Source organism: Camelus bactrianus, chromosome 6 (genome assembly GCF_048773025.1).
Source record: "Camelus bactrianus isolate YW-2024 breed Bactrian camel chromosome 6, ASM4877302v1, whole genome shotgun sequence".
NCBI lineage: Eukaryota > Metazoa > Chordata > Mammalia > Artiodactyla > Camelidae > Camelus > Camelus bactrianus.
In genome coordinates, this window is record NC_133544.1 from 10247936 (window position 1) to 10274534 (window position 26599).

Sequence of the window (26599 nt, forward strand, 5' to 3'; positions counted from 1 at the left end):
CTCACTCAAGACCCTTCCTTAACAACTTAACCCTCCCCAAATTTGGCCACCATAAGAGTGAGGTCAGAGGCCCCTCCTGTGTGCTCTACCTTAGTGCTTATTATACTGTAAGGTGGTTTCCCAGTCTTTCCCCCAGAACTGGAATGTTCAAGCCAAGATATTAGTGATTTTAGTCTGCTTTTTAATCACTGTGCCACCAATAACTAGAATAATGTCTGGCTAATAGTAGATGCTTCATAAAAACTTGTTGAATAAAGGAATGGCTTTCCATATAGACTGCATGAGGCTCCATGAGGTCTTGTTTTATGTGGGTTCTTGCATCATCAACAAAAATTATAGTGCCTGGCACACACTTGCTCTTTCACATAGCAATTCTTCAAATATTTCTCAAATAAACTTCATCTGATACTAGTTACCCATTCAGACATCACATAAATGCTTGTTTCAGGGATCTACTGAGAAGGGATTGGTGTCAAATATTTCAGTTATTTCACTTTTTATTTTATTAATGCTTCTAACTGTTTTCTTCCTTTTATGATCATGTTATCCACTCAGCAATACTTAACATTCTCTACTATCAGTGACATAAAACAGCAATGATATCAATTTCCATTTTTTAAATTTACTTACTATCTACTTTCATCATTTTAATTAGTACTATTGTTACCATTAAGACCAATATTATTTGTTCAGAGTTTCGAATAAGTTCACCAAGGGCCATCAATATCTCTAGCACTCGGCTTTAATCAGGAACATAAAACAGACACTGGAATTAAGTTAAATCCCTTTTGAACCACCTCAAATCACCTTTGGAAAGATGAGTAATGCCAGTAAAGTAGTACATTCTCAGAACATCAGTATACAATCCCACAATAACTTGAAAAAAAAAAAAAACTATGCCAAAATAACCACTTCTTCCATTTCCAGAAAAAAATGTATACAGTTAAGTAGGGGGAGAGAGTAGTCAGGGGCATCAGAAATGCCATTAGCCATGGGTTACTTCTTTGATTTTATAATATGTAAACAACATACAGGCTAGTTTGTTTGTTTTCTGGTAAATACATGTCTTTATAATAAACTCAATGTTTACTGTTGGTTATTAATTACACCAATATTCATCAGTGTTGACTCTTCATGTCCAACTAGGATATCAGGGTCATTTAATTTTTATTTAGTGCATGAACTGGTAATGTTGAAAGCATCCCAAGTCTTCTTACCAGAGCAGAAATAGCCACTTGGGATTTTGCTAAATATGAGCAAATCTGCAGCATTATTAACTGCTCACACTTTCGAGTGATTAATGTTAGCAATATTAAGACCACAGGCCAGGTATATAGCAAGTGGGACTGGGACTTAACGCAGTTTGCTATGATGTCATAAATGTTTTTGAAATTCATTTAATTCATTTTTATACCACCTCATTTCAGAAAGGATTTATGACAATGTCTAAAGGCACAGTAAATATAATTCAGCAAGATAAAAAAAAAAATACAAGTAGGTGTGGGAGACATGGCACAGGAGAAATAAAGACAGGGCATCACAGAAGCTAGTCTCCCCTTACCTGTGTACTGCAAGCCCCTGTACTCGCTTATTGCCCCAGGAGGTTTTAAATTGGGCCAGTAATGGAACAGCATTTGCACAGCTGGAGGCTTTACTTGTGAAGGCCCATAGGCTATCACATACAAAAGATCCTAAAGGAAACAGGAAGCATATGTTCACTTAGCACCATCAAATAAAAAATAAAGGCAGCACATTCAATATTACCAAAGCAGTGAAAGTTCCAGTGAAGGGGCTGAGGTGGTTAACTGCCCTGGAATCTCATCATCCAGGTAAGCTTTGCAGATTAGATCATATTATAACATTATTTTTTATTATTTATTTATGGGTTCTGTAAATAAGCCCCCCAGATGGTATTCAAATATACACTATCTTCTCTACTTAAAATAACATGAAAGAAAGATTTTAGAATAGCATAAAGTCAGTTTGCCAGACACTGCATTTTTAAAAACAATTTCCTAAAACATTTAACAGTTCATATCTCCTATATGAAAGAAGACAGGTTCCTAAGCAATCTTTCAAATTAATTAAAACTGTCATATAATTTGGTATTTGCTAAATTCCAAGAATAAGATATAGCCAATGAATTTTTCTGTCAAGCACTACGTTCTTAAAGTATCTTTTCGGCTCTAAATGATAAATAATTAACCAGAAAGGAAAGAATTATAAGTTTTGCCATACCAAAATAATAAGACATCAATAAATTTGACCTAAACAATAGTTTTAATATGCAAACAATTTTTATTATATTATATAAATTAAGTTTGTAACTAAGAGTCTAATGTGGCCCAAAACTTACTTTCCAAACTTCTTGTTTATATTTCATGAGGCATTCCAATAATTGACAATGATACACTGTAAGGAAGAAAATATAATTTGAACAAGAAATGTAAATATCAGACAAAAAAATCATTTGAAATATATAAAGTATATTAATATGACTTTTCACTCTAATCATTAAGTTAGAAATTACTTACTTTCATATATTCACAGCTTTCAAAAATCAAATAAGCCCTTGACTTTATCAAGCTTTATTCCGAGATCCTTGGGAAGTATTTCATTTATCTTATTAACAAAGGAAATATTAAGAAAATTCCCTAGTAATTATGCTTTTATAACATAAACTTGTATCAGTGTAATCAAGAACTATATAGGGAAAAAAATCACCTAATAGGATCATAATAAAAGCTCACATTTACTGAGCATTCATTACATGCCAGGTTATTATGCTAAGACCTTTATATATTATATATGTCATAACCATCATGTTGCAATTAGGAAAGTGAGATTTAGTTTCCTGTTTTGCCCAAGATTGGACAGATAGCAAGTGAGAGGCTGAGGGATTAGTCTTTAACACCAACTCCATCTTGAGGAATTCTTAAAAGCTACAGAACAGCAAGCTTCTTTGATTTGACTATGTTTACTTGAGGAAAAAAGATACTTTCACCCTAGTTAGATACCCATTTTATTCTTTCTCTAATCTATCTTCCAACCCTATCATAGCAATGAAGCAGGTCTCCCTTTAGTCACCAGTGACCTCTGTGTCATTCAATTCAAGGGACGTTTTTCAGTCTGCCTCTCACTTGACCTTCAGCAGCCTCCAGTACTCCTGATCACTCCTTGACTTCATGACTTACCCTCTCCTGTTACCAGTGGCAGACACTGCTGCTGCTAATCCACTGCTGTCAATAACCTTTTCTTCCTTGTTCGTCTCCCAGTACACAGACTACAAAGCAAGACAATTCCCAGATTTCATCGCAGCTGGGGATGGATGCCCATGCAACTCAGTTCTGGCCAGCAAGACCAAAAAGAGAATCTGCTGGGAGCTTCTGAGACTCATTTTTCCTCTTTGACAAAAGGAAAGAGGCTCACCAGGAGAACTTTCCCTAATTACTCTGACTGACCCTATTTTTAATAGGACTTTAATAGGACTTCTTTTTTCTTTTTTCTTTTTCTCTTTTTTTGCGAGGGGAGGTAATTAGGTTTATTTATTTATTTATTTATTTTTAGACGACATACTGGGGATTGAACCCAGGACCTCATGCAGGCTAAGCATGTACTCTACCACATGAGCTATAACATTCCCCGGATGTACTTTTTTTGTTTTGTTTTGTTTTGGGTTTTTTCGAAACCTCTTCTTAGATGTGTCTGTGTAAGAATATAATGCTCTCCACTGTGGCATATCTTGCAAACATGAGGAGACGTTTAAGAGAAACACAGAGATGGCATCTCAGGCTCCTGATACTGAGGAACTATCACTGAGATCTCCTAGTAAGTATACAACACAAATTTTTATAGTTTAAAGCCTTTGTTAGTCAGCCAAACATCTCTCTGTCTCCTTGGCAAGCTCATCCTCTCCCACTGGGCCATTATCTGTTGGAGTTTCTGAAGGCCTGGTCATAAACCAAACCTACTTTTCACTCTGTGCTCTCCAGTAAGCAATGTCACACTTAGATACAGTAATACCTCAGAAATATTGCAGGTTCCATCCCAGACCACAGTAACAAAGCAAATATTGCAATAATGTGAAAATAATGTGAATCACATAATTTTTTTGGTTTCCCAATGCATACAAAAGTTATGTTTGCACTACAGTGTAGTCTATTATGTGTCTAGTAGCATTATGTCTAAAAAAATACATATTTCAATTAAAAAACACTTCATTACTAAAAAATGCTAACCATCATCATCTGACAATGCAGTGTTGCCACAAAACTTCAATTTGTTAAAAAAAAAAAAAAAAAAACAGTGTCTGTGAAGCGCAATAAAGCAAAACGCAGTAAAAGGAGGTGTGCCTATACAACTTGTTACCATTTATAAGCAATTCAATGAATATCACTGGACATGGAACACGTAGGCTCAAAGTTCATTACTTCTAGCCCAGAACTCAGTTCTGAGTTCAAGATTCTTAATACAACTTCCTAATTACTATTACTTCTTTTTTTTCTGAAGGAAAATGATTCATTTGCATTTTTCTATTTTAGACATATAAGAATTATTACTGAGGTTATGTATGGGTTCTTTCCCCAGTTTTATTGAGATATAATTGACATATAACATTGTATTAGTCTAAGATGCATCATCTCCTCTCAAATGTCTCAAAGACACCTTGAACATACCGTGTCCAAAATAGATCTCACGATCTGCCCTTAGAAGCCTGGTCATTTTCTTCTAATATCTTCTTTCTCAATGAATAGAACCACCATGCACCTAGTTATGAAGCTAAAACCCCACCATATCCAATATGTCACCAAGTCCTATCAATTTTACTTCCTACATAGCTCTCAGATATATCCACTTTTCTCAATCTCAATGCAACAGCCTCCTCATAGGTCAATCTACATCCACTCTGTCTCCTTTTTAATCCATTCTCAACTGCAACTAGCGTTACACAGACACAACCATTCAAAGCCCTTCAGTGCCTTTCCATTGGACTTGGGATAAACACAAGACTCCCAAACAGAGCCTACAACATCCTGCTTGTGCCGGCCCACAGAAGTCTACAGTTTTATCTCACAGCAGGCTGCCCTCACTCTGAGCTCCACCTACACTGATCTTTCAGTCCCACCTGCTTGCCAGGATCCTTTCTGACACATGATATTCCTCTGCCTGGAAACCTCCACCCCCTTACAGGCCTTGTTAAAGCTACTCATCCATCAGTCCTAAGACCAAATATTACGTTCCCAGAAGAGCCCTCCCCGACCTCTTGAAATAAAGAAAAATCCCCTTTTATAGGGTCTCATCATACACAATGTACATCTTTCACAGCACTTACCACACTGAAACTTTATACTGCTTTTATAATTATATTATTAACGTCTTCTCCCTTCCTCCCTTTTTTTAGGTTTGCTTTGTTTTGTTTTGTTTTAACGGCTGCATTTCAAAGAACCGTTTCTTAACTAAGATAAGCTTCGTGAAGAGAGAGAAGGGGTCAGTTCTATTTTGCTAACCACAGTGTGCCCAGTGTCTGGCACACAGCAGATAGTCAGTACCTGTTTGCTGAGTACATAGACGATCCTCTAGAATTGGAATTTTGTTAAGCTGCGACTGAGTTCTCAGGTACAGATGCTCCAGGCTGCTTTCTTTTGCACGGTGTCTGCTATTTTCCATGTGTCTGCTACACGAATGTTTGTTCAGAGAAGTCCTCTGACTACCCGTGAACAGACCTAGAGACTCCCTTTATTTAAATTGCTTCCCCTACCAGAACACCCCACTTGCTCTATCAAAATTCTAGCCACATTTTAAGACCCATACTTTGCTCAAGTGGCACAAAGCCTTTTCTGATCATTTCAACCCATGGAGTTCTCTCCTATGATGAGTTAATATTGTCTATAGTATTTATTTGACACTTTTCATGTATTACTTTACACTGTAAGTTAATGATTTATGTGAATATGCCTAATCTTTCCAATTAGACATAAACTCCATAGCACCATATCTTACATTTCAGGGCGGTTTTCACAATGCCAAGCACAGAGCAATGCACACAGGAGTTACTCAATGAATTCCTGTTACCTGAGTAAGTACCTGTGCTCTATTCTTATAAACAATCAGCTACAAGGACCAAGCTGCCGCTTGCTATCTCCCCCAATAAAAGTTTAAAGGATAATGATGCCCTACCACTTGGTCTCAGAGAGCCCCCTGGTGGATAGCACCTCACTTCTTAACAGTTTCCCCCATCACAAGACTAATTTTGGGTCCCAAATGGAATTCTTAGTGTAGAATAGCTGGCTATAAACATTCCCCCGTGGGCAGATGAAGATACAGATTTAGAAATAACAAGCATAACTCTATCTGATCACAGTGGTCTCCCCAGTGAACCGTTCAACCCCAAGAAGACAATGGCAGATTATAGAGATATGACGTGCCAAGTCACTATGCTAAGTAAGCACTTAACACATACTTAACTCATTAAATCCCCACAACAACATTTTAAGGTATGGCAGGAAAAATTATTCCCATTTTATAGATAAGTTCAAACTTCGGGAAGTTAAAGAACTTGCTCAAGGTTATACTAATTGGCAATGTGTGCTAAGCTCAGATGTGAACCCACATACCCCTAACCTCAAAGCACATAATTCTACCTGACCTGTGACTGCCTCCTAACTTAGAAATTAGAACCAAAGCCAAAGATGAGACTTTAGTTAACTAACTAGATTCTAAATGAAGGTTTTTTTTTTCAGAATATAACATATAATAAATATAAATGATATTATGAGGATCTTTTAAGTCAGAGTGAGATATGAGATATAGCTTCCCCTAAAATATACATTTTAATTAAACTCATATAATAATCATAAGAGATCTCATATTTAAAGGATGATACTCTAGACTAAGGAACATTAAGATTTGGAAATTTTAAAAACTGTTTTCCTCATCCTGCATCAAAAACTCAAGTATTATTCATTATATAATTAAATAAAAGACTGAACACAGTGCCACTAAATTTGTTCACTTTCCAAGTGAATACTAAATAAATGTAAAAACTGAGTTCATATCTTAGCATATGACTCCAACAGTCAGCCCACTTTTAGGTCAGTTTCCCAAAGTTCATCTGCAATTGCACTGATGAATGGAAATCAAACAGAGTATATCAGATTAAACCTGTCTGACATTACTAGTAATTGAAGAAACACAAATCAAAATAAGATGTTATTTTTCATCTGTCCATTTGTATAGAAATGCTACAATATTCAATGACAGGTTATAACGTACTTTCATATATAATTAGTGGGAATATTGACTTTTCTTCAAGCTCTTAACTCATTAATCCCTCTTTTATGAATTTATTCTAAGGAAACAGAAATGTAGTAAAAGATGTATGTGCAAGGATATTCATGTGGCATTAGAGTATGAAATTCACAAACTATTCACAGTGGTTATCTTTAGTTGATAGAACTGCAGGTGATTTTTGTATTTCTAATTTAATTATTTCTATATAGCTATATTCAAGCAATTTCTAGTCAGTGTTCTAAAATTGTGTTCTCAAATATTCTAAAAGTATAACTAGCCAGCAAAATTACTGCTGATATAATAGCAAGAGGGAAGGAAAATTTATTTCAATTTGAAAGTCTGTTTTCTAACACATCTCCAGTTGTCGATTCATCAAGAGAAGTTCTTCTCACATGAGAACTTATAGCTTGCTTATTTGATGTCTTGTTTAATTATTGGTTTTGGAATTAGCGAAGCCACCCAAATTTCCACTTACCTGGATTGGATGTGTACTGCATTGCAATCATTAGCATGGATGATGCAGAGAGATTAACATGGGCAGGAACGCCTTCTCTCCTTGAGGAACCCACTGAAACCAAAAATTTTTTGATTAGACACAGTTTATTTATTTATATACCTTTAGCTGCTACTTTGCATAGAGCATAAGAGCTAAGAAAAAACTTGAAAAAAACAATCCCAACCAAACCAATGGAAGTTTTGCATAAATAAAACCGTAACATTTGTCCTAGCATACAAACGCTACAGTAGTCGTAATCAATAGCCAGCATTTAGTGAGAATCTTCAAGGAGTAGAAATAATGCCAGAATGTAATGGAATGGTTTTGTCAGAATTGCACCTAAATGTGACCTCTGTTTCCAAGCTTATTATATCTCAGGGAAAAAGAAAAAACAATCTTCCACATACCCAAATACAAAGGCATGTTGAAGTTTATCCAATAAGAAGGTTAAAAAAAAAAAAAGGTTTTTGAACACAACTTCAATGTATTAATGTTAAGAGATGTAAATGAAATAGTCTACTGATACTGGATACCATATTCATTTAGTTACAAATACAAATTCTAAATCATGTATTATAAAAAATAGTATATTAATTTTAAATTATTTTCACCTTCCACCTATCATTAAACAATTTTACTCAAACCTTCACGTGTAACTTCATCATCAGCATCTTCATCACCATGACAACCACTTTTTTAGTTTTCCAGAGCTTTACCATCTTCATATCCATCTGAGTTGTTTGAAATAAACAACTTTTTGAATCTGTGAATAATGCTGTTGCTGGACATTTTATCCTATCCCGCAGTATTTAATCATACAGCCAGTTGGTTTCTTCCAAATTCACCTTATAGCAGCATAATCATTCTCTCCATGTGATAACAACTCACATACTGCTTTTAGGACATCTTTAAGTGGCTTGTTTACAATGACATCCAACACTGTATTAAATTTCTTTCTCTCTCTTTTTTTCACAGAGTGTTATCAGGTAACCTCTATAAGCATTCAAAACTAGCACTGAGGGAGGTCATTCGGGGTAATATGTTATCTCCAGAGTACTTTATTATTCTAAACACAGTAATTGAGAGAGGGCCCACAATAGCAGAAACTTTATAAGGACTCTGATATAAAGTGAGTTTCTTTTCTCAGGATAATTGCAGAAATAGCAGAAACCTCCCCTTATAGTTGGGCTTCTGTGGCAAATTATCAAGAAAGCATGAACAGAACAGTATACAGTGAAGAGAGCACCCTCAAAAAGTCAACTCTCAATTTCTGACACGTAATGCAGAAGACCATCAACATGGACAACAAGAAGAGAGCAGTTAACCTTAAAATCTGCTTTACTTTAAAGCATTAAAGTGCAATGTATGGGAATAATATCTCACCTACAACCAAAAAGAATAAGGCAAGTCATAATAAAACATATGTATAAAAGAAGCACTGAGACACTAATAAAAGGTCTGTCATATAATAAAGTAGAGAAGACAAAGAAAATCTAACATGATTTTTTTAACATAAAAAACTCTGAGCACCACAATGGATGGTGGCCTTTACAACAGCTTTACAGAAATAAATAAAACAGATCTATAATCAAGTCCTGTTTACCTGAGTTTGCCTTTATTAAACATTTGCTGCTGGGCTGCTGTTAAAGTACCAAGCAGGTGATATTCAGGTATATTCATTAATTTGGCTATACAATATAAATAAATATTAATATTTATGTAAAGATGTGGGGGTCAGTACACTGCTCTTAGATGTTAAAGTTGATTAAACAAGGGAAAAAAATCTTTGAGGCAAATCCTAAAGAACAAGATTGAGTTGCTGTCAGACTTTAGCCAGGGAGCTTTTTCAAATTCAGCTTCTGGGGGCCTGTATCTAGAGGGTCTAACTCAGTCGGTTTGGAAGCAGTAAAGTCACACGTTTAATAAGGACATCAATTGATTCTGATGCAAGCAGGCCTTGGAGCTGTATTTACGTACTATTAGAGGGATGAGAACAAGAGAGAAAATACTTAGTAAAGGGTCCAGGTGTGGGAGGAACAATTGCATGCCCCTGTGCCCTTTGTATAAGGGTGAAAAAAAAAAGAAAGTGTAATCTTCAATATAATCAATATACTCTATCCTTTCTTTTTTGGGACAAATGTTTTCACCTTTGTTTAAATTCATTTCAAACTTTTAAATTATAATTGCTTTTTAAAAAAATGAAAACTGCTATTAAGGGAGGCTGAGAATCACTGTGCCTGGAGGCCTTTAAAAATGGGAGAGATGCCCAAATGTCTAGGACGATTTAGATGAAGTTTATTTGGAGAACAGCCCAAATAGCTCAGTGACCTTTGAGCGTCCTCTCTACCCCTACAAATCTATGCTTTCCCCCAAGAATAGTCCACCGCAAAGCCAAGAGTGCTCCCCTGGCTCAAGTCCTCAGAAATTGGCTCCAGTACAGTAAACAGACGGTGCCTTGCAATTTCTTAGCCATCTAACAGACTGCACGAAATCACCACAATTCTAATTTAATAAACATGCAGAGGTACACATCATTTATTGAATCTTGTTAAAAAGGCATGATGTAAACAGATGTGCAGCTTGTCCCCATGAGGGCGTATAAAGCCAAAGCTACATACGATGAAAGAAAGCAGAGAATTAATCAAAATAAGAAAATTTTACATTTAATATTGTGCTCAGGAAATACAATTAAGCTTTAAGACCTATTCCCTGATCCTCCTAGCACCACCTAAACAGCTATGACCACCATCCCCTCCCTCTATAAACAATAACAATTCCTGCATCTGTTCCTGCACCTTATAGTTCTTAATATGCTATCATATACAGCTTTTATATGATTCTCATCCCAAAAAAAGTATACAGGAAAAGCCATTTTTATAAAAGAGAAATCATATTTTGCATGAGAACACCAGCTTAATTATTAGGACTACAGCCTAAGTCACTTGACTTCATAGCTAATGCTCTAGTCACCTACTCATTCACAGAGTATTTTTTCAGTATCTCCTATGTATCAGGCATTGTTCTAGGCCCTGGAGACAGAGTCATAAGCAAGATAGACAGTCTTTGTCCTTACGGAGCTTAAATGCTAGAGCTGTGCTGTCCAATATGGTAGCCACATGTGGCTATTTAAATTTAAATTAATTAAAAGTAAACTAAATTAAAAATTCAGTTCCTCTTTCTCACTAGATATACTTCAAGTGCTTAGTTGCCACATGTGGCTACTGGACAGCACAGAATTTTATATAACATTTCCATCATTGCAGAAAGTTCTATGGACAGCACTATTCTAGAGGAACAGGCAGATACCTGTGAAGAAATACAAAGCAGATCAAGGGAATAGGTAGAAAGTGATGGAAGGTCTTATTTTATCTTGAGGTTAAGGAAGAGGCTCTGGGAAGATGTGATAATTGAGCTGAGACCTAAAGAGAATGAGAAAGCAAATGACGTGACCATTTGCAAGAAAAGCTTTTGGGACAGAGGAAAAAGCCTGGAGCAAAAGCAAACGTTTGGTGCCTTTATGAAACTGTAGAAAGGCCAACGTGGACATAGCAGAGGCAGTGATGAAGTAGCAAGAGAGGCAGGGACCAGATCACACGGCAGAAGGCCCTGTGGGCCACAGAAGGATGCCGAATTTGATCTGTAGGAGTGACTGGAAGCTACTGGATGGTTCTGAGGAGACGTGATCTGATTCACGTTTGGAGGATAGCTCTGGCTTTTTGGTGGAGAGCAGGCTGTCGGAAGGCTAAGCGTAGAAGCACACAGACCAGCTCAGAAGCTACTGAACTGGTCCAGATGAGAAACAGTGGTTAAGAAGTGGTCTGAATTGAAATATATTTAAATAAACCCCTCTAGCCTTATACTTGTTTAAGGGGTAAAGGTAAGGGAATCATCTGGGGAGAAGAAAAACCAGTTCTGCCATATGACAGAACCATTTCCTGTGCTTTGCCAAATTGTACTGCCTGGATTAAGACCTCTGTTTGTGGAGGCAGAGGTAACTGCGTTCCATGAGATAGGGTTTACGTATAAGACATCTGTGCTGTCAGAAGGTCATATCAGTTCAACATAAAGGGAGGACTAAGACACCATGGCTCTGAAGTCTATGCAGCATTAAAATATGTACAGATTGGTAGATGAATAAAAAGTCATAGAGACAGAATTGCCCATCACTACTGCAGGAGTGTTCTGTCAGGTTCTATGAGATCAAAACCTGTTGTAACAATTACTGTTACTATACAACCTACCTAACGGAAAAAAATCCCAAGCCCCAGCATATGGCCCCTTATTTCAAGCAATATTTAAGATGACAAAATTTCAGGACAACATGTGATTTTGAGCGGAATATTCGAATTAGTTGCAGTAGTTGGGATTTGACACGTCTGTCACTTGACTGTGTGTTGGGTCTGCTATCCACTGATACAACAACAGACAATATTCAAAGCTCATTCTCGTGTGTTGTCCCATGGTCTTCACAACAATGTGGGATAAAGACAAGGGAGGTTGTGATTATTCAGAAATTTACAGCTAAAGGAAGTAAAGCTTGATAAGATTAAGAGATTTGCCAGCAGTCAAAGATTACAATCTAGCCCTCTGGAGTCCTATTCTAAAACATTTCCCACAATTCAACAATAAGGCTCTTAAAGTACAGTAAGATCTACTTTACCAAAACAATTGTTAGCTGGTGGTGGGAGGATATAGCTCACTGGTAGAGTGTACACTTAGCATGCATGAGGTCCTGGGTTCAATCCCCTGTACCACCATCAAATAAATAAATAAATAAACCTAATTACCTCCCCTCCTCCAAAAAAAACCAATTGTTAGCTAATAAAATAGACATTACATATAAAATATTATTTAAATATCATCAACATTGTACTGTCTTTTTTCTATTGTATTTATTTATTAGCTTTTGAAAGATCATAGAACATTACACACATCCTCTATAGTAGCAGTAGAACAAAAAGTATACAGGGCCAACAGTTTGGAAGTAGATATTCAATTAAATTATATAATTGCTTTTAATTCAATGCAAAGATCTAAATGAACCTTTTTTTTTCCTGAGGATAAGTGACTTTTGAGGAAATTGAAGTCAGAAAAGAAACTAGGTGAGACTGCAGAGTTCAGGATACCAAGATACCACTAGAAGGGTCTTTCATTGATATAATTGTTCAGCTTTATTATTATCTTTAAAATAATGTAGCCTACATCAATTAATGTTCATTTGGAACTTGCTTTTTCTCTTCTCTGCCAAAGTATCATATTCTCAATATGCGTATTTCAATTTGGTCCACACATCATAGAACCTTTGTGGGGAAAACAAGAGGTTTCCATGGTGAAATTCAAATGACCCTTTCAATTCTCAGTAATTCCTTTAAATATATATATACATATATAAACAAAGCCTATTGCACACATTTGGAATAAAAACAAATGTGTCTATATATGGAAGGAGTTAAGAAGAAAAGGTTATGTCAAAGGAAACTTTTATAATAAATTGCAGTTTGCTCTGTAGCACCTCAAAGGAGTTTTTAAAATAAGAGCACAGTACTTGGTTTATTGACAAAAATGACATAAAGGACAAAACTGATATATATGCAGGGCTCTTAAAGTGAAGGAGCTGCAATATCTCTTTAGGTCCACTTGAGAGCTCAGAACTTCATCTTCTAGATCCTTAATGATATAATCATTTAACACTTGAAAAACTATTCATGTTTTACATTTGACCTTGTGAACACCATACCAAAGAGAAAAAAGCCTTTTGGTCTTAAAGGTTTTATCAAATACTCAGAAAATGCAACATCCTTATTTCAGGCCTGAAATAAAGATATTGTAGAAGAAGTTAAATGCTCCCCTCTTATTTTGGTCAGAATTTCTAGACACTGAAACAACTTCCAAAAATAAAACCAATGTGCATGCAAGCAACAGACACATTCTCACGTCAATTCAGTTTGATGTGATTAATCTGGAACCCAATTCCCACCATCTTTGGATCTGTGTCTATCTATTTTATGAAGGAATAAGTACAAAAGAAACACTTGGATTGCTTAGAATTTGGCTTTAAGGGTTAGTACCACAATTTATTTTCAAAGATTCAAAGATGACAGTTTGGCTACTACTGAAGCACAGGAATGGTGATGGGAGACGAAAGTCAGAACCAAGAGACTAAAACCAGAGCAACAAAATAAATGAACCAGATCAACAATGGAGGAAGATATGTGCCTCTTACATAAAATATGATTGATGTTCTTTAACCTAGAATTATTAAGAGAGAAATAATCTGAGAGATGGACTTTTTTCCCAAACCCCTCCTTTACAGTAAAAAAAAAAAAAAAAAAAAAGGGAGTCTTGGGACTTATAAGAGACTTGCCCATACTTTTAAACAAACACCAAGTTACTCTACTAATAAGCACTAAAATTCATACAAATTTTGTAAACTCAACTATTTTGTTCTCCTCAGTTCCCAAAATTCATACATTTAAATAAGCAAAGATTCCAATGTGACTACAAGGCATGTTTTGAGGTCTGTTTCTAATTAAGTAGAAATTAATAATCAAGGGTGAAGAGACAAATTGCCAGCTGTCACATGCTTGTTTGATTTTAAGTATAATTTAAAATGCCTGATACATGCACTACCTTTTCCAAAATTATTGACTTACTTCTAAGAAAGGATATGGTGAATTAAACTCATTATTTAAAAGATGCAGCCTCACCTGCTATTCTTGAAAAATTTTTCTATGCCTAAGTTTAACAGTTAACATACTTACAAAAAAAATACAACTATATAGTTCTAAGGCTGTATCCATAAACAAGCACTAGTCAGTAAGATTACACAGAACCAAGAAAGAAAATGATCAGATATTCTATTACTTGAACAATATAATCAGTGTGCTAATTTTTTTAATCATTACACAATTTAGGTAGAAGTCAGACTCTTTGGTTAAAAGACATGAAAATTATAATTCCATAGCTAAAATTAAACTCACTTGTAAAATAAGTAAATGTGGCTCACATGTAAATCAGTGAAGTTAGAACACACCCTCACACCATACACAAAAATAAACTCAGAATGGCTTAAAGACATAAACAAGACAAGACACTATACAAGACACTATAAACTTCTTAGACGAAAACATAGGCAAAACATACTCTGGCATAAATTGTAGCAATGTTTTCTTAGGCCAATCTCTGAAAGCAATAGAAATAAAAGCAAAAATAAATAAATGGGACCTAATCAAACTTATAAGCTTTTGCACAGCAAAGGAAACCATAAACAAAATGAAAAGACAACCTATAGAATGGGAGAAAATACCTGCAAATGATGTGACTGACAAGGGCCTAATTTCCAAAATGTACAGACAGTTTATACAACTCAATAACAAAAAAAACCCAAACAACCTAATCAAAAAACAGCCAGAAGACCTCAACAGACATTTCTCTAAAGAAGACATACATATGGCCAATAGGCACATGAAAAGATACTCAACTTTGCTAATTATCAGAGAAATGCAAATGTAAACTACAGTGAGGTGTCACCTCACACAGGTCAGAATGGCCATCATTAAAAAGTCCACAAACAATAAATGTCGGTAAGGGTGTGGAGAAAGGGGAACCCTCCTACACTGCTGGTGGGAATGTAAACTGGTGCAGATTCTATGGAAAACAGCATGGAAAGTCTTGGAAAGTCCTCAAAAAACTAAAAATACACTTACCATATGATCCAGCAATCCCACTCCTGGGCATATATCCAGAAAAAAACTCTTAATTCCAAAAGATACATGCACCCAATGTTCACAGCAGCACTATTTACAATAGCCAAGACATGGAAGCAACCTAAATGTTCATCAACAGACAACTGTATAAAGAAGATGTGGCATATATATATGCAATGGAATACTACTCAGCCATAAAAAGAGAATGAAATAATGCCATTTGCAGCAACATGGATGGACCTAGAGATTATCATACTAAATGAAGTAAATCAGACAGAGAAAGTAAGTTAGAGCAAGGCAAATATCATTTGATATCACTTATATGTGGAATCTAAAATATGATACAAATTAACTTATTTACAAAACAGAAACACTCACATAGACAGAAAACAAACTGATGGTTGCCAAAGGGAGGGATAAATTAGGAGTTTGGGATCAGCAGATACAAACTACTACGTATAAGATAGATAAGCCACAAGGTGCTACTGTATAGCACAGGGAACTATATTCAGTATCTTGTAATAACCTACAATGAAAAGGAATATGAGAAAGAATATATATATATATATAACTATATATATATATAACTGACTTACTTTGCTGTACACCAAAAACTAACACAACATTGTAAATTAACTGTAGTTCAATGAAAAAAGAAAACTAATACAATAAAAAAATTAATGTGGCTCAAAAATATGTATGTTTACCAATTGTTATTACAGAGCAACAACTTTAATAAGATCATTAGTACATACCATTAAAATGGTGAAAAATGATCTCTACGAGTTGAATACAGGTGTTATAAAATGGGAGTTGAGGGAAGGAGAGAAGTAAACTAACACTTATTGAACACTAGGCATTGTGCTGGCACCCTACCAATGTTCCAGTTAATCTTCTCAATTATAACAACTTTATGAGGCAGCTATTATCATTCTTCTCATTTTACAAGTAAGAAACAGAAAGGTTAGGTAACTTGCCTAAGGTCCCACAGTTAGTTGGTAGCAGAGCTATGATTTGAATCTAGATCTGATTGACTCCTAAACCCATAATCTTTTCAGATTATCCACTGAAATATAGATGAATTAATAATCTGTATCTTTAAAAATACTTTAGAGGGATTTTGATCATAAAAAAACACAATCCAACATTTTCCTCTCTGTTATCATGTCTGGAAAGCCTGCAGTAGTAAGTTCATAAAAGTGACATAGAATTCAAATCAGCTCCATGTTTATAACAGTTCCTTGCACGTGAGTCGCAAGCTTTAACTTTTTTCAAAGTGTTGTCATAAATTTTGACTCACTCTATCATCCTAACACCCCTGTGAGGGAAAGCTGATACTATCATCACTCTGGAGATGAGGTTTCAGCTGTGTGAGCCGCCCAACATCACACAGCAGATGACAGACAGAACTGAGACCAAGGACAGCTGCATATCCTGACTCCAGCCATTGGTTCTCTCGTCACACCCTACTGCCTTCACATGCAGAATGTAAGAATTTATACGTCTGAAGCAACACTTCTCTCCACCTTTTTTTCTAAAGTAGCAAAAAAAAAAAACCCATAATTTATATGTAGGAAATACAACCATATATTTTTGGCCTTGACATGTTCTTTCTTTCTATCCTATAAGATCAAGCTATGTGAATAAAACAATTCTAAGGTGTAACTGTCTTTCATTTCCTTTATTTTCACCATAATATTCATGCAGAAATGACTGAATTTAAATCAAAGCATATGTATATAGCAAATGATTCCATTATAATCTTGAAAATCTACAGCAGAAAACAGCAAAAGCAATTGCCATTCATACAACACATAAAAATAATCTAGTGTTAGGTAAGACTGAACTTACGTATAGCCATTGGTAGAAAAGATGTGCTAAGATATTCAATAATATCCTTGTGCAGAAACGGAGGAAAGGTAGCTAAGGTTGATATCATCGTGTAGGGCAAAGTACTCAGAATATCATCGTTGAGAAAAGGGAGCAAACACGTGGTTGTATAAAATATTGACTGTCCAAGATCTGCAAAACAAAATCAAGCAATTAGTCACTGAGTATTTTGCCATTTAACAAAAAATGCTAATTTTACATTTTAAGTTTTTATGAACTGGTTTAAATTGTAAGTGACCACTACACCCTTCCTATTAAGAGTCCTGAAACATACTGCTCAGTATAGTGCGGACACAGTATTTGATGACTGCATTAAGAAATGTAAATACAGTTGACTCTTGAACAACACAGGTTTGAACCGCATGGGTCCACTCATCTATGAGATTTTTTCAATAAATATAATCCCTGTATCTTCATTTTACTCATTTTATTCATCTAATTCTTTGAATTAACTAAGTGTGAGGAAAAATTTGTGTCTGGTTGGAGATAACAGTATATAGAATCAAAAGAATGAGGGTTTGAATCCTGATTTTGTCCAAACTGTTTCAGCTCTCTGCCCCTGGGTAAGTCATCTATCAATCCTTTGTTTTTGAGGCAGAGACATAAGAAGAGACTGCAGATTTTCAACTGTATGGCGGAGGGGGTCGGAGACCCACCGAGTTGTTCAAGGGTCAAATGTATCTATTATGTGAGCTTTTCCTCAACACTTTATTCATCTTCAGTAATAGTTGTTATTTACATTCGTCCTTGATTTCATAAATTAAAAGCACTTTCCGTGTAATAATAAATCCTGAAATCCCTCCAGCATTCTTACCTCCATGACATTTTACACAAATGTGGCACAAAGATGTGAAATTATTTTCCCATGGGAAGTTTTTGAAAATTCAAGGGCAGGACTGAAAATAAAACCAGGTTATTTCTGCTCCCCCAACCAAACCACAGTCTTCCTACATCTGGAGTCTTGGGCAAAGAGGTAATTTGCACCTTCCAACACAGAAGCAGATTCGGCATGAACCAAAGAAAGGAAGTCATAAACTGATACCGTATGACCCTGTGAGTTTAGTTATCAGTTATCACGGAAGGAAGTGCTACCTAGTAATAATCTTTCTATCAAGATCTTTTAAATGGTGACAGGAACAGTACCTACCTGACTTCATTAGGTACCATTGTTAGGAGGTTTAAATGAGGAAAAAGTAAAGTGCTTAACATAGCACATAATGTGTGCTCCACAAATATTAGCCATTATGATGAATGTTAATATTGTTACTATTATTATTACCTGCACAAGGAGTAAAAGTAGAGGACATTCAAAAAACTATAACTATGCACGGAAGCCAAATCCCATCACACTGCATGCATATTTTGATATTTCTGAACCTCCCAAAATACAGGTCATCAGCCAAGACTTGACAATGAAGACTTTGATCATTCTCATATTCATCATAAAAGAAAATTATTAGACTTGTTTGTTTTGTAGCAGATTTACCTCAGTGCCATTTGTATGCCTAATGTTATTTCTGATTATCATTAGAATTATGCCAATTCAACAAGCATATCAACTGACAGCAGAGAGGATGTAACCACATTGCACACTGGGGAGTGAAGGTCAAAATGATGGAGCAGAAAATTCACAGGTGTTTTACTAAGAACCAAGAACTGGCTGAACACGAAAGACACCTCAGCTGCATTTTAGCCTGGTTACAAAATATTAGCACTGAAAGGAGCTTGAAGCCCATCTGGAATACACTTCACATGAGGAAACTGAGGCCTGGAGAAGGAAAGTGACTGCCCAAGATCACCTGAGAGTTAGTAGCTGAACTACCACAAGAATGCTGCTCTCCTGGGTGCACCACACTGCCCCACATGAAGACACAGATCTAGCCCTAGTGCAGTAATTCTCAAACTCTGTATACTGAAGAATCACCCAGAGAGTTGGTTAAAAATTCAGATTCTCAGGACCTACACCTCAGTCTTTCTTATTCAGAAGTTCTGGCTTGGGAGGCAGAATTCCATGTTCCAAGCTCCCTCAGAAATTCTGATGTTGTCCAGATCACACTTAGAGAAGCAGTGTTGGATTGTTTTTTAACCTCTAAGGGATGGTCTGGTGAGGTTTTTTTCCTATCTTCTAAGCTCTGTTATGCAGAACAAGAACACAGGATAGATAATAGCAAAAAAAGAAAGCCACAAAATAGCTTTGGCTATAAAAGTAAAAATACAAATCATCCCCCCCACCAAATTGTCACAATTTACACATTAATTGCAGTTACGTGGGTCGTGAGTTACCAAACTGAATGTTTTTTATCTTAATCAAAGGCTGTTACACAGTGACCCATCCCAGGACCAGGAAAGCAGTCACAAAGTAGTCACAGTGCACTAAGAAGTTCACCACCATGGTAAGTAAGCTCCAGCAATCTTATATTCAGAGTCATCTTCTTTAAGTTCTGAGCTAGGATAGGATGACAATGAAAGTAACTAGGCTACAAAACTATACAATAAGCAAACTCACAAATTCCCACATTTTTTATATTCACTGTAATACAGAATTGTAAATATAAGAAAAAACAAAATAATCATCATTATTTCATCATCTCTATGAAAGTAGGTTTTTTAAGTTAGGAACACATCTTACTAAATAAACCATTAAGCATTCTCTTAGGAGAGTTAGCCATAACAAAAAAGCAAAATAACCCCCACTACCCACCCATGTCTCAAATTCCAATTTTTCTGTACAGTGAAACTTTGGTTATCATATCTCCATGAACCAAATTATCAGTGCTTTAAAGTTAAGACAACTGATGCATTAAAAGCTCATTTTCTGCAAAAATCCCTTTTCTTACTGTATGGTTTTTCATTTGATTTTCCCAAATATAATATTGAATACTTAAGCAATAGACATTATCATTCTCCCTTTTATAGGTTAGAACAGTGCTGGATTGTTTTTTAACCTCTAAGGTTATTTGGTAAGGAAGCAAGATAATGAACTCGACTAAAGACATAGTAGAAAAAGGAAGAGTTAAAAAAAAGAAGCATGCCTTTAGGCTTCTGTCCTAAAGCACCACTAACATTGTCTAGTATACACCATACACAGCATACATATACTACACACGGCATATAGCTCCCCCATACACTATTCCACTTGGCCAACATTTTAATTGTTAGTTAAATTTGGAAGAGTTCTTAGAGATTTCTTCTTGTCTAACCTCCTGGGTTTAAAGACAGATAAAAATGAGTCCCAGAGAAATTCTGTGATATGCTCCCCCAAAAAGTCAGTAGATTCAACCTGCCCTCCAAGCTCCACCTCCTACAGTTTCTTGGAGGCGGGGAGAGTTCTTAAAATTTTGCCCCCAAATCATAATTTCAACCAGAGTCTCCATGATAAGCAGATCAGAGGAGAATAGGTGAGTTCCTTTTATAGTCTTCCTCCTCTCTCAAGCTCATTCTTCCCAATGCAGGCTTGGATAACACCCCTCTGGCCATAAAACAGCAAAAAATGATAGGAAGGGAAACACCATAATTAAGTTTCAGTGTAAGAAAGGCAATGGCCACACAAAGACCTTTCAAGCAATTTATTACAATAACAATAACAGTTTCTAGCATCCATAAACATACATATACATTTTCAAAGGTTTCGATTAAATGCTCACCATGTTGGCCATGCTGTAGTAAAGGAACTAGATCCAGGAGAGTCACCAAAGTCACGTAGAGGCCTTGATAGTCCAAAGAAGGGTAGTCTGACAAGTGAGCATCACGACTTTGCAGGCCACGTTCAGAGGGAGCATCTCGCAGGACGCTGTAAAGGAGGGAGCGAGTAACAGTAGGGTTGATGGAACTGACCTGCGGTCTTAGAGATGGGGTGAGTGGGAATGGCACAGGAAAAAGACACATGGTCATGGGCACTGTCAAATTGGAGGCATCTTGGTTTTCCTTCTTCCCTGTGCGGGACAAAATGCTGTTGGGGGGACAAAGAAAAAAAAGAGACAACAAAGACACAAAGAACAGCACATTACATTGAAATGACACTCTAAAACAAATAATAAAACACCAGATACATCCCACATAAGATGCAATTGCCACACCAGCAACATCTACAAATCTACTACGGATCGCATGGCTTCATGCTCAGAGCTACCAATAACATAAGGTTTATTTTGTGGAAGTTGCATTGCATCTCATGTGTTATCTGGTTAGTAAGGAGCAAAAATATAAAAATGCATGTTTCAGTGCCAAACCCATGTTTTACAGTTTATCAACTTGGTGAAGGAAAGGTTTCCTGGAAGGAAAAATGTTGACTTTTCTAATGAGTTGGGGCTTTTATTCCTAATTAAAATGAACTTTCAAAGCAAAGGAATTTTGCAGCAAGACTGTCTTAATCAGGTAAATAAAAACTTGCAAAATATAGGTATGGCACTTGCAGAAACATGTTTTAGCAAAGAATAAACATGTGTGTTTATTAAGAAAGTCTTAAAAATCACATGTTTATTGCATCAAAATAATGTCTATATGTATATTATGATACTGTTTCATGACATTCTGTCAGTATCATTTGAGATAATGAAGTTTAAACAGGCATATGAATTTAGAAATAATACATATTTCTAAAATGTTAGCTAAACTACATTGGAAAAGCTATAAAATAATATAGAGTAGATGGTCCGTAGCATATGTTTGTGAACTAATGATAATGGTTATTTATGTGTGTTTTTAAAATTTTGCATGTTGGGGAGGAGACATTTTATTTTATGAATACAAACAGTGGTTTATTAAATAGTCATCTTCAAAATTCTAAAGACTAAGCAAGCAGTATCTGTCATATAGCTGCACGTCATACAATAAGATCTCATATATTACTGCTGCTACTTACGTTATTATTCAACAAAACTCACTAAAGGAAAGATAATTTACAAAGTTAAAAGAAGTTTAATGGGAATAAAAATAAATTCTTAAAAATAAATTGGCTTTCTTTTAGCATTAATTTTTAAATAAAAACCTTTTAGTAAAAGCGATAAAGCAGAAAAGTTGTTAATTTAAAAACAGAAGAAATGACTGCTTAGCCAAATGTTTAGGTTTTTAAAAATTAGGTTATACTATTTAATCATCAAAGACAATAGCTCTACATTATAATAATATCCGCTGCACTTACAAAGTGCTTTTATATAGTACACTTCTGTGTTAAGTAAAATAGATAACAATTTATAAATGTTTCATTACATAAAAATAATCTTATTTTACACTTATTCTATGTGCATCAAACATTACTAAGTTCTTAGTTAATGATATTACATTTACAATTTTACAGTGGTGTGAAGAATCGGTTAGTGTCAAGCATGCTCGCTATTTCAAATTTACATTTATTTTTATTTACTCTTAGTGCAAAATATGTTACAATGTAAGAAAAAAAACTACATGCTTTTTATTTTCCATGTGCCTAATTTACCTCGATTTCCTTTGTCTTCTGTTACCCAATGTCCAGGGAAAAACAATTAATAATAATAAAAATAATTTCAGAATAGTTATGTAATACTTCTTAGCAATAAATAACTTAAGATTTAGTGTAATTTTTTTTTACTTTTAAAGGGATTTAATTTACTTTTTTGTGTGTAATGTATTTAACTTTGTAAGTTTATACTTTACCATGGGATAATATCAACATTTCAGTTACCCCTGCCTGCCTACATCTATTAAAAATACCATCAGATTTTCCATCAGACTTTATACTTTCCTCATATAACTCAATTACTCCTAAAAGTACCACCTTTAAATGTTATATTCTTGATATGCCCACTCACCAAAAATCTGTTTTAATCCTGTAGGATTTTATCCCACTGAAAATTCCTTTAGAATCACAATGGATATAAGTCAGAAATATTACTTCCCAAACTTCAGCCCTAAATTAGCCTACAACCAGCATCCTTCCAAAATTACAAGATGTGGCTCTTATACAAGTGGCACAGAAAGATAACAGTTTGCCTTAGAGAATAAAATTGGTTGTACAGCACACATTTCTCTTTTCCTTTAGATTAAGTACATTGTTCTCATCGAACCTTTCCTTGGTGGGGGAAATAGAGCACATTATTTTTTTCAAATATACGTTAGTATTTTTCCAAAGTTTGACAGAATTTAGCAAATACTAGTCAGATCATCTTTGGAGGCTCTACATTGATATTTTTCCCTTCCTGCATATGCATGGTTCCCAAACGAAAGCAACCACAACTCCAAATATGCAGGGAGGGAAGAATGTCCTCATTGAAACAGTAAACTTCTCTCTCACTGCCTTTAGGTTTAGCAAGTAGGTGAAGTTGAGAAAAAATGGCTGAAGATGAGTTATCCATGATACCAGTTTTAAATTACCATTCATGTTTCAATGTAAGGAAATGTTTTCATTTGTGGAAAAACTTAAGAAGGGCTCATGAATAAATGTACAATGCATTGTGATTTCATGATGTTTTGTGAAGTTTATTCAGAAAAAAAAAACTTATTTCCCCAACCAAACTGTCTAACTTGGGCATGATAAAAACATCTTCCCCATCTGAGATTCTTTCCCAGAGGTCTGTACACCCAACCAAAAAGAATATTAAGAATGCCCTGCTCAGAAGAGTTTGACCCAGCAGACAACTTTTCACCTTTCCTCTTCACTCCTGAGATCCTCTTTATCAAGCATTTACTTCCAATATCAAGAAAAACCAAGAGAAGAACTCTGTGGGTGTAGGGAAAGATGAGAAGTTGCCCTGAGGTATTTATAGCACAGAAAATTAATATGTCAAGTAAACTTTCCATAAGATTACGAATTTTGACATTTGAATAGGATCTATCCACTACACAAAATTCACCTGCTCTGAAGCTACTCTGTGGGCTACAAATCAATCATTTGAAGGTCTGTATGTTCTTCGTAAGCAATTAGAAATTACGATTCAGTTAGGATTATTGAACTGAGACTAGAATCCCTTTTAAAAACATATTAAACATTTTCTAAAGAGTTAACAGCAAGGAGCTTCCCCCAAACTTGATGATTTTTAAAAAGATTGTACGTGCTAGAGTTTGAATGGCACCAGAAGAGTGATCTGGGGGAAGGAATTCCAAAAGAATGTTTGAAGTAGGAAGACTAGAAGGAAGCCTTTAAAAATGTTCTGCCAGGTAAAAGGCAAGATCCCTAAAGAAGACCTTAGATGTTTGAAATACAGTCCCAGAATGCTTTTAATACAAAATGGACAGATTCCTCTGTAGCCATGAGGCAGGGTTAAATTAGATGGTCTTCATAGTCGCTTCTAATGCTAAAAGCAAACAAAAAACTAAACTCTGAAGTTGTGTATAAACTCTGTGTGCATTGCCACACTTAGATCCCTACTAAGTTACAGCTAAGCACTCAAACAAAAATTCTGCTGAGGACCCCAGGTCACTGCTAGATTAAGTAAACGTTCTAGAAGAGTTCCTGTGATAGATGAAATTTGGACTGAAGTCAATTCGATTTAACAAATACTTATTGATCTCTTTCTAAGGATTGAATATTGCTCTAAACTCAAGGGCTAGCAAGCTGAGTAACACAGAAGACTTGCTTTTTACTAACCTGGTGTATGGGGAACCTCTATGAACCCCAGTGTGAGTCCAATTAGTCATGAAGTAAATAGACCTATGTGGGCTATTCAACTGCTGATATAGACAATTATGGTCTCTACATTTCTCTGCACATCATCTCTCCTCTCCTATGGATTAAATTAATTGAAGTTGAATGCCTCGCCTAATCTCTGCCTTTGAAAATATGTACAAAAGTCAAATCAGTGAGAGTTGTGTGTATGCATGAGTACCAACAGACTATCACTCTAAAACTGCAATTCTGGCTTAAATGATGTTGCTAGAATGTCAAGTTGCACATTTTAACCAAAATAATAATTTTAACTTCATTGAGAATACCAAAAAGGAAAGACAGAGGGTTACTCTGTGAGTATTCACCTTAAATGCTTTCTTCTCATTTCTCTCCAAGAACTTGAATTCTGAAAGCAAGAAATGCTTCTGAATATATGTAATAAATGATATGAAATGCAAAGGAAACCATCTTATTTGTAAGTAGAAAACATTACTGTCAATAATATTGGACACCAACTACTTAGACCATCTTATTTGTCTTGAACTTCCTAATAGCATAAATAAAATGAAGGCTTATAAATATGATTATTATGGATGAATAAAACCAACACTGAAAATGATCATAACTTGGTCTAATACATAGGAAAATAGTTGTTAGTTCTGTATCACTGGAATTATTGGAAAGTAAACAAAAGAAGTGAAAAAAGTGTTTAATTGAGGTAGGCAAAGAGAAGAAAGAAAACGCAGTGGGTTCAGCCCAAGAGTTGAACCTGTAAGTATTAATGCCCAACCAGTGGTATGTTACATTATTCAGTGTCTTCTTTCTTCTTCCCATTTAATGTGTGTCTTATAGGCTGTCAACTCTGCTCTAGCCTACAAGCCTCGATTATTTGCTGAGTGGGAGACAGAGCGAAGACAGTAAGGAGAAGCAGCATAGTCTAATTGCTCAGAGCATGTACTGTGGATTAGGACTGCCAGGGTCAAATCCTGGTTCTAACACTTACCAGATATGTAACTTTGAGCAATTTATTTAACCACTCTGTGCTGTAATTTCATTATATGTAAAATGAGTATAATAGTATACTTATTTCATAGAATTATTATGAGGGATTACATGAGATGACACATGTAAAGTGCTTAGAACAGTGCTTGACATATAATTACTATTATGCATTATAATAATATTACTATGATAATGACAGCTTTGTTAGTATTACCATTAGTAGTAGCTGTTGATGTTGTCTCCCTTTGAAAATGGACTCAACTCAATTGCATCGAATCTTTTCCAACAGCCACTTCAATAAACTACTTTAACACTAGCTACACCATTAAAATGCTATCACCCATGATCATATTCTAATGATCCACTGCTCAAGAAAATAGAATCTTCATGTCTTGCAAGCATGACTTCAGTACCCTAAATTTCTTAACTTTCTGGCACCATCTCTAAGACATAAGCAGCAAGCTTCCAAGTGCCAACTAGGATGTAACAGCTTCCTTGCAAATGGAATTCTGAATTTGCTTCCTGCTGAAAAGTGTCTCTCACTTAGAGAGCATTCGGAATTTGTGATAAAGGAAAGTGTCTCCTGTTGAGAACCCTGATCTCAAAGACAAAAGGAGCATTGAAGAGGACAGATTT

The 26599-nt window shown here is 35.5% G+C and overlaps 1 protein-coding gene across 3 annotated transcripts in view; it reads right to left on the reverse strand.

Annotated features, from left to right (window-relative positions):
- The window catches only part of UNC79 (unc-79 homolog, NALCN channel complex subunit), a 171626-nt gene extending 154120 nt beyond the window's left edge, over positions 1-17506 (reverse strand). For 2 of the 3 annotated variants that reach the window (XM_074364786.1, XM_074364785.1), the window contains exons 1-4: positions 17344-17506; positions 7766-7858; positions 2357-2412; positions 1562-1691 (exon numbers count right to left, since the gene is read on the reverse strand). In XM_074364786.1, coding sequence (XP_074220887.1) covers positions 1562-1691; positions 2357-2412; positions 7766-7858; positions 17344-17431 — 367 coding nt within the window. In that variant the 5' untranslated portion in view covers positions 17432-17506. The remainder of the gene's footprint in view (positions 1-1561; positions 1692-2356; positions 2413-7765; positions 7859-17343) is intronic. The other variant, XM_010968720.3, reaches the window with a different exon arrangement.
- Between the last annotated feature and the right edge of the window lie 9093 nt (positions 17507-26599).